The 13670-nt window shown below is 45.6% G+C and overlaps 1 protein-coding gene across 1 annotated transcript in view; it reads right to left on the reverse strand.

Annotated features, from left to right (window-relative positions):
* Positions 1 to 1218: 1218 nt before the first annotated feature.
* LOC138566986 (asialoglycoprotein receptor 1-like) overlaps positions 1219 to 13670 on the reverse strand; it is a 475397-nt gene continuing 462945 nt past the window's right edge. The window contains exon 11 of the mRNA XM_069644787.1: positions 1219 to 1511. Coding sequence (XP_069500888.1) covers positions 1355 to 1511 — 157 coding nt within the window. The 3' untranslated portion in view covers positions 1219 to 1354. The remainder of the gene's footprint in view (positions 1512 to 13670) is intronic.

A 13670-nucleotide genomic window follows, 5' to 3' on the forward strand; every position in this document is an offset into this window, starting at 1 on the left:
GGGAATTGCAGGGAATAGTCTGTCATGCTACCGGGATTTATACCGCACACCCCTGCCACAAGCATGATTTTGCAGATGCTCTGCTGATCTGAACGAGAGAGGGAAGAGTTATATTAGGGGAGTGGGGAAAAATGCATAACTGCTGTTGTATTGATGCGTGCAGAGTGGAAGTGTTCTGAGCTCTGCATGCACACCGGTTTCTATGTGTTCTGCGTCAACGGTAAAGAAGCATTTGTGTCCGGAAGGAAGCCTCGGCTTCCGTGGAGATAGGATGCATTGGCCGGGCTGTGGTATGTAAGTGGGCTGTAGATTTGTAGAGTTCTGTTGGCTGTGGCCTATTGGGATAGGTGTTAAACTGCTGTGTGCGAGTGGCTTAGTTGGTCCGTGTATGGTATATTTTTGAGCCGAGAGGTTTTTGACCAGGTCTTTCATCAAGTTAGTTTGGAAAGGTTAGCGGTGACCCTGGTCAGCAGTATAGAGGCCCCGTACAATGGGTCCATGGGGCTATTTCACTGCTGGTACCTGTTTAGGCAACTTCTCGGTTGTCATGCCCTTGGTTAAGATGGCTGTCAAAAGGCACGGTGAGGCAACGTGTTGTGGGCTGGTATCTCTCGCAGTGGATGGTGTGCAACAGCTTTTTCTGGATGAAAGTGGGAACATAGGGAGGAAGGGAAGACATAGGGAGTTGTGTCACAGTAGGGAGCCAAATCATAATAAAGCCTCATTTATGGTGGGACACCAGGGCAAAATCATAGCACAGCATGAATTACAGTCGGACGCTAGAGAGAACAATGAAAATATGCAGCATTAACGGTGGGACATCAGGGGGACAGAAAGGCTGCGGGATACCTGGGGGAAAACATCACGGCATAGCAGAAAATACAGCGGGACCCGAGTAGAAAGCAGTCGACTACCAGGCCAGAGATTTGAAGGAGCAGTGTTTTAGTGCCACAGTAAAGAGATATCACCCTTCACCTTTGCCGGCTGCCCGGGCAAGGCCACCCTGGGAGCGCTGAGTAAAAAGGTGGCTGGCCACCAGTTTTGTGACCCGCTGGGTCAGATCAATGGGAGGTGGGGAGGGAGTAGTTGATGCTGGAGCAGGATGGGAGGCCTGTGCCTTGGCTTAAATCAATCGAGACTGTTACAAAACAGGACTGTGGTGCATTGGAAGAGCAGTAGAAGGTCCCCCTTGTTGAAGAACATGATCAAACACAAGTCTAGCATGGTAAAGAACTTTATTAGAAAGTCTGATTTCTTCTCTCTAATGTGTTGAGGGCCCTTCACACCCCACAAGCCTCATATGTATGCAATGCTCTCCCTCCACCCAGTTGAGAGCCTCGGGATAGTACTTCTTTCACAGGCTCTCCAGCATTTTCTTTTCGCATACAGCATTGTAGAGGCGGGAGCAGTGCTCATCGTTCCATTGGCCTTGTTGATGCATGTGGGCACAATCCTCGCCACCTCCCAGCCCGTGGCCAAAGTACTCATCCGGCTGGCCAGGTATCCATTGCCTATGAGAAGAGAGACAGGAAAGGATGAGAAGAGAAGCAGCATCACACTGTCATCACACATCTCATCAGCCTACACCGGGGTTGCCCCAATGATGCTATAACCAGCCACTTGTGAGGTAAAGGCAAGTAGAAATGATGCATGGCGGATAGATGCCATACAAGGTGGGTGTGTGTAGTATGCTACTTTGGTGCACAAATGCAAGTATAAGAATGTAGCCTAGTAGTCTGGAATCTACACTATACCAAGGTTCCATAAGTGTCAGATAGGACACACAGGATGGGAGAGAGACTAGAGAAGATGTGTATACCTTGAGCTCCTACCCACTTCCTATAACGTACCCTTTAACTAAATAAAGTAATTTCCTTTTACATATATATGTCTCATGCCTGGTTCCTGTATCATGAAGAACCCCAATACTTCAGTGTGCAAGGTCTGATGTACCAATTGCCAGTCCCGTCCACAATGTCCTAGTGCCAATACCTAACGCAGAACCTAACTTTCTACATCTGCAACATTCTAAGAGGTCATAATGTTCTAGGACGAAAGATGCTAAAGCCACAAGCAATAACACAAGTCCATTCGTAGAGTAGAGCACATAAAAGGTCTGCTTGACCCCTTTAGATCATGTCACGTGCAGGGACACAGACCACAAATCTGTGGGTTTTCACTTTACCTTCTATAGGGCCCTCCTGCCAACTGATTGCACATCTTATAGTCCTTTCACCAACATTGTATCCCCGCCAATCTCGAAAACAAACCCACTTATAACACTCCTAGTACCTCTTGGGTTCACCTCCTGAGGGTAATTTGCCATCCTTTGCACATCCCAGTCTCTGCCGTCCAGCTCATTGACATCTGCATTGAGAACCACATAACATCCATTGGCAAGCTAGATTTCAAACTCCCTCTTCTGGTGTGACCCGGTTCCTTAAATGTAACCACATCCCTGATAATGATGGTAGATGTTTTGAACCCTTTGATACTGTCCTACCTTGCTTTGTTGGCCAATTGTGGCAGTTAAGTATTTTCTTGGGCAGCTTTGACATTGAAATCAATGACATGTGACCTACACCTTACATACTTACATACTAAACTCTTAGGCCTGTGTCCGACCTTTCTGTGCACCCCTTCATGAGGTGCAATTGTAGCACTTTAGTCAAGCAACATTCTATATGTCTGCATACATTGATATTTTCCAAAGTGCCTACATTCACATAGCACTGTCCCATTATGCCCCTGTGAACAGATTCACTCAGAGCCCTGTTAAAACGCTCTACCAGCCCATTGTAATGTGGGTGGTAGAGAGCCGAGCTGTGATGGGTTCTGTTATAGTCCATTAAGAATATTGTTATCGGATGGGATGTTAGTTCGACCCGTTCTCAGTTATGAGGACCACTAGTGTAACCTCTCTTTTAAAAATGTCACCCAGGAACTCAATCACCATTGGACAGATGGCTGACCAATCTAACCTCAGGCCAGTTAGAAAAGTAACCTTACTATTACTTACTTACTGCTTGAGTGCAACCACGTATCTACAGCTACCACACGATTTCATCCACTACACTGTGGAATGAAGTGCACTACTCAGATACATTGAGTGATGGAGGAGTGCATAACCCTTGACCGTGAAAAAGATTGTCCACACTTCTTCCGAACTATTAGCCCGACTAACAAAGGCACAGTTTTGTAAACAGACACTACCATGTCTTCATCACAATCATCCCATTCTGCTCTTCCCAGGGATCAGGGAAGCTGGAGAGACAGCCAGCCACCACGTTCAATATGCCTGGTCTGTAGGATAGGTCATAGGTGTATTCCTTAAGCTTAGCTAACCAAGGCTATGTTTACTTTTACCATCCATCCAGTACTGCTTGAAATATTGTGAAGTATAGGTGACCTGGAAGGAGACTGCGCCTGATTCTTGCACACGAGACTTATTTTTTTATTTTAAATTTTTAGTTTTTTATTTTTCAGAAAAAATTGCCCTTAACGTTGATGACACGTGTTTCGGTCCTCCAAGGACCTTTCTCAAATCAGGGCCATTGATTAGTCTTATGGTCATGTAAGAGGCCCCTGTCACAAGATGTGAAAGATAAGCTTCCATATATCGTTGGGATAAATCCCTGCTGTTCAGATTAAGCGCGTATAATCGCCGAAATGCTACAAGTCTCCAGGGGGCTTGAAATATTGACACTGCAGACACAGGCGAGTGCTCAATCCTTGAGTAGTTTGAGGTCAGTGGTCTCAGTGCCCTCGAGGAACACGCCACCACAGATGCTGTTGCCGCACTGTATTGTGGTAGCACCACCGTTAGATCTATCTTACTCGCCTTCGATGAAAGCCCTGTTGGGGTGAGACCTATGATGTTTTGGGCTTTTGGCAATCATTATTTTGCACACGCTAAAAGCCCCTTGCTGTTCCTCAGCCGAAATGAACTTGCAGATTTTCTTCAATGACTTTCTCAAAGGTTCCATTAAAGAGCCACAACCCTTGGCGAGTTTTATATTATATTTGGCGGGTCACAAGACAAATGTTTGTCTGCGCTGGAAGGAGTTGCCCACTCTGTATCTAGATTTGGACTGTGGCATAATATTGGCTCGGGCACCAATGAAAAGGTGTCCTGCAGCCACAAATGGCAATTTGTTCCTTTTGTGGCAGACTGGTTGAGTAGTACCCAAGGGGGAGTTTTTTGATGAAATGTTTCGCAAATTGTACATTTTAGGAATATTTGTTCAGCAAAACTGGTCATAACTATGAGCTTCACAGTGAAGTAGCTTATCAACCTGGACCACTTTGGCCAAAACCTGGCCCACTTTAACCAAAGCTGCTGGCCCACAACACTATGTTTGGACTGAACTTTGGGCATTGCCCTATAGACTAGTCCAGAATTGACTGAACCACCTTGACTAAGTTGCCCCTTGGTCAAACACCTTGAATTGCAAAGGGTGTCCAAGATAATAATTTCTTTCACAAAAGCACTTCCCTGCTTTCAGGTTTAATCTTCTGTCTCATAAGGTGCTCAACATGTCTGCTTACATATCTGTTCATTAGAATCCGCCCCGCGGAATAGTGCACCCAGAAATGTTATATTCTTAAAAGATGGGCAATAACAAAAAATGTATAATAAACATGTTTTTAATGGAAGTTCCTATGTAAAATTTTACAAAAATAATCTTTAAACCCCTTTAAAATAACGCACTAGGAGGCGTCCATTTTGTGAAATGGACAAGCGTCCTGTGCTTGAGTTAATCTCTGCCCTCGCGGCACTAATGAAGCAAAAACCACCTGCGAAAACTGCAAAAAGGCAGAAAAGAGCCCAAGCAAAGACTCCAGTAAACCCTATCACCAAACCTCCAAACACAGTGGAGGATCCCCCCCAGAGGAGTACTCCACCACCCCCACACCAAATTGAAGTGACCTCTTCAATGGTACAATTATTTAATTATTTGTTGTGCATTTTATAGAGCGCTTGATTTATCCATGGACGTAAACTGGAAATAAATGCCTAGTGTTGCTCAAACACTGTCCTATGCTTAAAGAACACTATTCAGAGACAAAGAAAGAGGCTTGCCAAATAAGTCTGGCTGAAAGCTGGCTGGAAAGGTTAAAGAAAAAGTCAACTTGGCTGACAGAAAGGCAAACATCTGCAACTCAATTGACTAACATCCAGCTAATGTCAAATTGCTTTAATTGCAGCTAATACTTAGGACCATTAGCTTAGAACGCTCTTTGAGTACAATCCAACATACTGTAGTCTGCCACAAGCAGACCTCTCTCAGAGGCAGTTTTGCCTCTTGGTCTTCGTTCTTGCTCTACAAATATTCATACAATACAAAAAGTCTACTACCGATCAACACAATAACAAACCGATTCGAGCATCAACAAAGCCTACAACTGGAAATAATCTGTCTCCTCCAATTATTCTAAATACTACAGCACATCACAACAAAGCAGACATCTAACTGCATGCATAACAGCTCAGCAACCATTACATTGCAAATGCTTCAGCCACTAGAAACCTCAGTCTGTCGGCATCTTGACATGCCTACCCCACTGTTGCAGATAAAAGTCCCTCAGACCAAACACATTAATGAAAGGGAATCCAACCCATTCAATCGAGATGCAACTTGGCACACACCAAAGTCTGGGAAGCCTGTATAGAGTCCGTGTTTGAGAATTTCATATTGCTCTGAAGAAGCTCACTAGGGGCTACACAACTATGATGTGGACCACTAAGCGAAACACATGTTGGCAGAAGTGATGTGCTAGCTAGCCGACATAGGCTTATTCATTTGTTTGGCAGAAATGTACTTAGCCGTCAGCTAGCAGAGAATCATTAATTTGTTTGTCAACATAGGAGGTGGAAACCCGAATGTAGTTTTGTGATCAAGAACGGTATAGAGATCAAGGGAAGATATAGTTTCCTTGCACAACTTGCAAAGATATAGTTTCCTTGGAAGGTGTGCACAATTTGAAGTGGAAAAAGTGTCAAATGATTGATCTGCATGAAAAATGAACGAGAGACAAATTATTTTGGTTTTCAATAGCATTGTTTGAGCACATTCTGGGAATTGTTTGAATTTGTTTAGTTTAGTGAAGGCACTTACACGTTCAGTGCCAGACATACCTGCTGCACCCTATTACAGATATATCTTTCTAGTAACTCGAATGTACAGGAATAGCCATTGACTAACAGCAAGCACAACAATGATCTGATGGTTACCTGTAGGGAGTGAGTGAGAAGAACGTAGCACCCCACAACGCTGGGTTTCCGATGCACTTATCACATGCGGTGGGTTAAACTTACCAGACAGGTTAACCCTCATACCATGGGTAGACTACACAAAAAACCAGAGACTTCAAAATAACCTAACGATCAAAGTGCTCTTAACAGCTACCAAATAGGCCCCCAACCTCTACTCAGTACCCGCCCACTTCGAACTAAAGACTTTCCCCGTACACCTGATTCGTCAGAGGATCTGCACTTTCTGAAACCAATGATAGCTTTCGCACCTTGAACTCTTGAAACAAATCCAGCTCCATAACCTTCAGCATCACTTCAAAAGACTGTTCCCAGCCAAATGGAAGACACGTCCATCTTCCCCCAATACCAGACCCACCAAACCATGCCCCGTCCTATAAACTACAAATCTCTCAAGAACCCTGCAGGAAAATAAGGAGTTTTCTCATAGACGCAGGTTCAGTAGAAAAAGAGTCTTCATCCACAACCTACTCCCTAACAATTAGACAGACTCCTTATAATAGAATCCTGGCGTTCCGACAATATTAACTGTTTCTATATCTCCCACCATTCAAATTCTTCAACTAAATCACATTGACAGTACGAGTGGAGGCGTCATCATCACCTTCCAAAACCACCTCAACATACGACACATCAACTCTGCATCACTCCCAAACTCTGGATCACCGCCGCTGAAATGCGTACTATTATCATCGTTCTCACGATGACTCACAATCCCAACTTTCCCGCAGTCGCTCGCAGACCTGCTTACCCACACAGTCCTCCACTGCTGACACCTAAGAGTCTAGGTGACTTCAACTACTGGCTTCTATGCAATGACCTAACACACACTGGATCCCCCCTAAGCTGCTTCTCTGATTTTGGACATCAGCCAAGTTCAAGGACACCCACTCTGCCGGACACTCACTTGGTGGAATATTTAGTCTCGATTTCACAATATCTGTCCGTCCCCAACTCCGGTTGCCATGGTCAGCATCCCTTTCCACATTGCACATACTGAAAAAGGCAAGATCCAGAAGCAAGCCACAAAGCAATCACAGGAAGGTAATGGACCCTAGTCGCAACCCAACTCCACAGTTCTTACAATAGCTCGAGCAATAATCAGGTAACATACCTCCCTGACCGCAAAGCAGTACTGGATTTCCATGAAAGCCGTAGTTCATCCTTGGATGTCATAGCCCCACTTAAATTCACAGAAATCAGCACAACACAGCACGCATCACAAATATGGTATGGACCTGAGCTTTTCTTCTTAAAACAGGCCCCCGGCGGTTAGAAATAAAATGGCATATCCAATACTGCCCTCAGACAAAAATAACCTTAAAAAAAAGCCAATTTCCCAGACTACCTTTCATCTGCTACCAACACCCCAAAAGAACCCTGAGTCCCTCAATGACCCTTGGTGCACAAACATCCTTCCAAACCCCTTCCAAGCTTCATTTGAACTATGCAACACATTCTTATTTGCCACAACAATCAATATCCAAAAACAAAATCACTTCGACCATCCAAGACGCCAACCCAGATGTCATCAATCACTCCTTTAAAAGACAGTACCTCCCACCTGCAGCATACTCTTCTTCACCCCAAACCAAGAAAGGGCTACTCAAAAACTGCAAACTTGTCGAGGTGTGGGATGTCACCTGCTGGACATACAACCCAGTATTTTGATGTTATTGAGCACAGACCGAGCTTCGAGAAGTAACAGCGCGCTTTCCAGAGGTATAACACAGGACAGATGCATAATGGAGTGCTTTTAAGAGGTAACAAGAGAACAGCTATACAGCAGGGGTAGAATTCAGAGGGGGACAGAAGAGGGGTACAGCTGTCCCGGGGAAGAGAGGGGTGGGCTGTGTCTGGCATGGCAGGTGGCGCAGGGTTGACGTCAAGGCCTAGGTGTTGAGGAGGAGAGACTCCTTAAAGAGGTGGGTCTTGAGTTCTTTTCTGAATTGTAGGAGCGTGAGGGTGAGTCTCATGCTGACGGGGAGGAGGTTCCAAAGTCTTGCAGCGTATGCTTGTTTTCTGGTCCTTTCCTTTTTGCAGTAGTGGATTTCAAGTATGCACATGTCCTTGTTTTTGGTGGTACGCTGTCTGCTAGAGATGTTGAGTTTGTCCACGAGATAGCTGGGTGACCAGAGGGCAACTGTCTTATAGATGATGCATCAAGACTTCAACTTGATTTGTGCGTACAGTGGGAGCTAGTGAAGGTCAAGGAGGGTCGGGGGGATGTGGTTGTATCTGCGTAGACCCTTGATTAGGCATGTGGTCGCGTGAGGACACTTTTCAGGGACACAAGACAGGACGATGGGAGGCCTTCGAGGAGGGCCTTGCCCCTATCCAGGTGGGATAGGACCAGTGCTTGAACTGTGGATCTGAAGCTGCCTGGAGAGATGAAGGGCTTGACTTTTCTCAGGAGGGAGAGCTGATACCAAGCTGTCTGACTTTTCTTAGCTATGTTTGTCTTGAAGGAGACTCCACCACTTTCCTCAAGTGGGCCTGGGTGTCCTCATGGTGCACAAGTGCACTGCCTTCACTGGGAGGTGTAACATATCAACATATCTCTCGGGAGGATAGCTCAGGGGCAACGCGCTCACCTTGGAAGCAAGACGCCACAGAGCAACACAGGTTCGATCCCTGGATCTGCGCTTAGAAACCTATGGGCATTAAGAGTGTTATAAATAGCCGATTACATTACATTGTGATTGTGTTTTGGTATAACGGGCACAATGGAGAAATCTTGGCAGCTTTCGATAAATAACGACATCATTGTTATTTTACGAAAGTGTTGCCGAGATCGAAGACCTTTGTGAATTGATTAGCCATCAGATTAGTTAACTCTTCCACTTAAGGTTGCCCAGCCTTGACCTGGAGATAATTTATTTGGTGATTTATTTCAGTGTTTTTGTTTTTTAGTTTGTAGTGACATTCTGCCCTTCATGCAGTCAAGTTTTCTTTTAAGCCATGCACAGTATATTATGAACTCAAGCTAAGAAGACCTATTTTTTATGTGCTGTCCGACCCATCCCACCCCCCCAAACATTAATGTTTGCCCACCCACCTGCACAGCGACTGGCTTCCTGTGGCACTCCTCCACAATACTGGCACCAAAATGGTATCGTAAATGTGTGCCACTTTAGCTCACATTTAAAAGTGGAGGACTGCCACAAGAATACCTGTCTTACGTGGCAAGTAACGAATGTGGCGGTTGCTATGTTGGTTTCCTACCCATCCTAGTAACCACCACATATATTACCGACTTCGGAAAAATGCGTCACCATCAGAATAGGTCTTAAGTACCGAAAAGGTTGTTAACACTGAGGCGGGCCCTCAGTGTTAGTCTTGGGGCACAGCCTGCAGTGAAGTCAGGAGGCGCTGCACCCCGTAGCCGGCACAGGAAATACCAGACCCTTCCACCCGCTACAAGCATGAACAAGCATGGACATGTAGGAAGCGCTGGGTGGTGGGAGGCAGGCGACATTTCTTTACAACGGCAGGAGCAACACACTGGGAGAGCGTATCTCCCTCACCTATTTTCTCCGGATTGCTGAAGTTCGAGCAGCGCCGAGTTTGGGGTTCGTTCGCCAACCTCAACGCCAGTCATGGGCTTTCGGCGGCACCAGAGCACTCTTTCAATACACTCTGAACACACTTTTTCCACGCTACGGGGCGTGCCATCCATGCTGGCCTGGGTGTCCCCATTTTATTAGGTCAGTGGACATCCTGCGTCATAATGGTGCCTAATCTAATGTTCCCCATGGTCATGTCTGAGAAGGCAATACAGTCCTGCTTTTTTTTATTTTGGATTCTGGGACATGTTTTTATTTCTTTTCCATTTGACATTTAGGAAAACTACAATTCCCAGAGTGCAAAGCAAACATAGCTCACGCATGGCTGCGGAAAACTTGACAGTTCATCCACGCAGACAAAATAGTCTGCTTTCCAGGCTTTCCTAGTCCCAACAGGACTGTGTGCTTCCCTGTGCTGCATTATGTCCAGTGGACTGCGTGATTAATTGGCTTCACTCTGGCGTGCTCTCTCGCTCCAGGTTTGCATCAGCGGTTCCACAACGCGTTGCAATTATGTTTAACTGAAATGCGATGCAATGGCAGCTCTGGGTGTTGTCCTCGTGGTTTCCTGGTAGCAGACACTGCATGACGAGGCGGGCATCGCTGTGACAAGCAATTGTGGTACCAAATATCCCAGCAAATGGGCTGTCTGATCAGTCTACATGTGCGGCTGCACGTACAACGCGAGCAGCTTGTTTGTGGTTTCGGTCCACGTGACGTACGTGAAGCGGGAAGGGCACTTGGTTGCCTGGCAACACAGGAGGTGGTGCACGCCTGCAGCACAGGAAGTGAGAACCGGACACTTTTAGAGAGAGCACGTCCAGGGACGCACACACGGCCAGTACTACAATGCACCGGCTGCAACACTACTGGTCGTGGTGAATATCTGGAACATGTGGTTTGAGAGCAGTGTCAAAGGCCAGGCTGCTGGTGCGACGAAGGGAAGGAAGAAGTGCCTTCTAGCAGGGCGGGCTGAAGATGTGTCAGGGCTTGTGGGGCCCCATAGAGTGATTACTTTACAATAGAGACAAAGGAATGCAAGGAATATGTTAATAGCTGCAGATTATCATGCAACTGGCAGCCAGCAGGGAACTGAAGCACTAAATGTCCTCTATAAAGCTAGTAATCACTCTTTTACAGGAAGTGGCTAATGCAGATGAAACCAGAGTAAAAGATAATGAAGTGATAACAACACTGCTGGAAACTGCAAGAGGCCTGAGGGAGGTGACGGCCAGACTGCCAACATAGGGTTACTTGCTCATTTCAAATTAAAAAGTTGAAAGGCCCCAACGCGTCCCTGCTTTTTGGTACACACAACATTCTACCACAATATAAGTGCATGCAGTTATAACGTTATAGGATAGGAGAGGTTGTGGCTGCAGGTAATAATAGCATGATACGATGGCAACAGACTAGCCAATGACTGTGTAAGATCATTACATAACAATAATCAGATTGTCATATAGTGCTTCATGCTGGGCTCTTCCAACTACCAAGCACTGTGATATTATGTTTTATCATTTTTTTGTAATTTCAACGGGCAATTTATTGAGAAAAGCAGTATCAATGCTATGCTAATAGAAACTTTCTGGGAACACATGTAAACTACTGGGGAGCTTGACTTTGCACTGGCCCCCTTCCACACAACTCCAGCGAAGACACCACTCCTTTCATTAAGGGCTATGGCCCTCATTATGAGGTTTCCGGTAGGCCGGCCGGTACCAGCAACCTGGGCTTACCGTTTCTGCCGCCTGCTATCCCAGTAATACTGGGATATTACGGGATGCAGAGGAATGCTAAATTCCCTTTCCCACGGAGTCCCATGGAAGCACTGGCACTGTTGCTAACGATGCCGGTGCTTCAGTGATGTTTATGCCGGTAGGCACCTGAACTACCGGCAGGTCAGGCCTGCTGGTAGTTCACTGCCCGTACTGGCAGGCTCAGAGAATGCCGGTCTGGAAAAGGTGCCGGTAACTGTTACTAGCAATTTTTTCCAGACCGGCAGCCTCGTAATGGGGGCCTTTGTGTAGTTTTTATACAAACTAACTATCCAGAAACAATGCAGCATGAAAGAAACCTTTTTAATGTGTATCATATTTTATTTAAAATAATATATTGAAGTAATCATGGATGTCATCCTGAATATTAGTGTTAGGCCACATGTACATATGTAAATTAGCCCCCCAAAATGATCCTTCACGTGTACTGTTGCGCCGCGGCACATTATAGAAGGAATCTTTGCCACGGTGCATTCATCCTTGCATAGTAAAAAAATAGATTGGCTGGAAGTCTGGGATTATTTAACTGTGGCTTCTTTCCGTATGTCTGAAATCACCTACAGTTCACTGCATTATACAGTAGACAATATAATTCAAAATTATATGATTACCTAGGAGAGAGGGAGAAGGAGAGACAGAGAGAGAGAAGAAAGAAAAGGGAAGAGGGAGAGAGAGAAGAGAGAGAAGGGGAGAGGGAAAGACAGAGAGAGAGAGAGAGAAAAAGAGAGAGAGAGAGAATCCATTTACATTTATTACATTGATGCAAAGTGGCCCTGTGTTTACTTTCACATGTGTATTGCCTCAGCTGCACAGCGGCGGAAGTCCTGCCATCTTCTATTCTCATACTTTGTAAGCCTTAGTACAGAGTGGACAGGATTGGTTCTGATATGGCTCCACAATGGATTTAAGGCAAAGTGCATGTTTACACGTGGTCTCATTCTAATCTTTAAGATGCTGTCCTTGATGATGTCATTGGTTTCATAATTAAGACCCATGGTACTGGTGCCACTCCTTTAAAATACTGACACATACAGAAGAACAAGTAGGGAAATGGCTTTCAATGCTTTGTTCAATGGTTTGAAAGGTGGCAGAGGTTGTGCTAGGATGGTTACACAGAAGTGGTGGCAGAGGGTGTGCCAGGATGGTTAAAGAGCAGTGGTGTAAAGTGGTGGTAGAGGGTGTGTCAGGGTGGTTACACAGCACGGGTGTAAAGTGGTGGCAGAGGGTGTGTGAGGGTGATTACACAGCACTGGTGTAAAGTGGTGGCAGAGGGTGTGTCAGGGTGGTTACACAGCAGGGGTGTAAAGTGGTGGCAGATGGTGTGTCAGGATGGTTACACAGCACTGTTGTAAAGTGGTGGCAGAGGGTGTGTCAGGGTGATTACACAGCACTGGTGTAAAGTGGTGGCAGAGGGTGTGCTAAGATGGTTACAGAGCCCTAGTGTAAAGTGGTGGCAGAGGGTGTGCCAGGATGGTTACACAGCACTGGGGTAAAGTGGTGGCAGAGGTTGTGCCAGGGTGGTTACACAGTAGTGGTCTAAAGTAGTGGCAGAGGGTGTGTCAGGGTGGTTACACAGCAGGGTGTAAAGTGATGGCAGAGGGTGTGCCAGGATGGTTACACAGCACTGGTGTAAAGTGGTGGCAGAGGTTGTGCCAGGGTGGTTACACAGCAGGGGTGTAACGTGGGAGGCTGCACAGTCGTCTAGCAGTCTTGAAGTGTTCCTTATATGTCTTGTTGACATTTCAGAGCATGGAGGACGGCGCCTTAACTAAGAATTGGCAAAGCCAATAGATTTGTCAGCGCTATAAAGACCTTAACATGTATCTTAGTCTGGAATGTGTTTTTTTTTTAGTTTGTTTATAATGGAATGAATTTGTATGTGAAAAGTTCCCTTTGGAACTAATACACATTAATAAATACATACCAAATAATAAACATACTTTCTTTGTTGGCAGTCATGGACATGTTGTGCACTATTTTCCAGGTATGGTCCTCACATGCTGTGATATGCAGAACTAGTCATGTGAAATGACAGTTATTACCATCATCCTC

The sequence above is a fragment of the Ambystoma mexicanum genome, chromosome 1p, assembly GCF_040938575.1.
Source record: "Ambystoma mexicanum isolate Mex_15411 chromosome 1p, UKY_AmexF1_1, whole genome shotgun sequence".
Taxonomy (NCBI): domain Eukaryota; kingdom Metazoa; phylum Chordata; class Amphibia; order Caudata; family Ambystomatidae; genus Ambystoma; species Ambystoma mexicanum.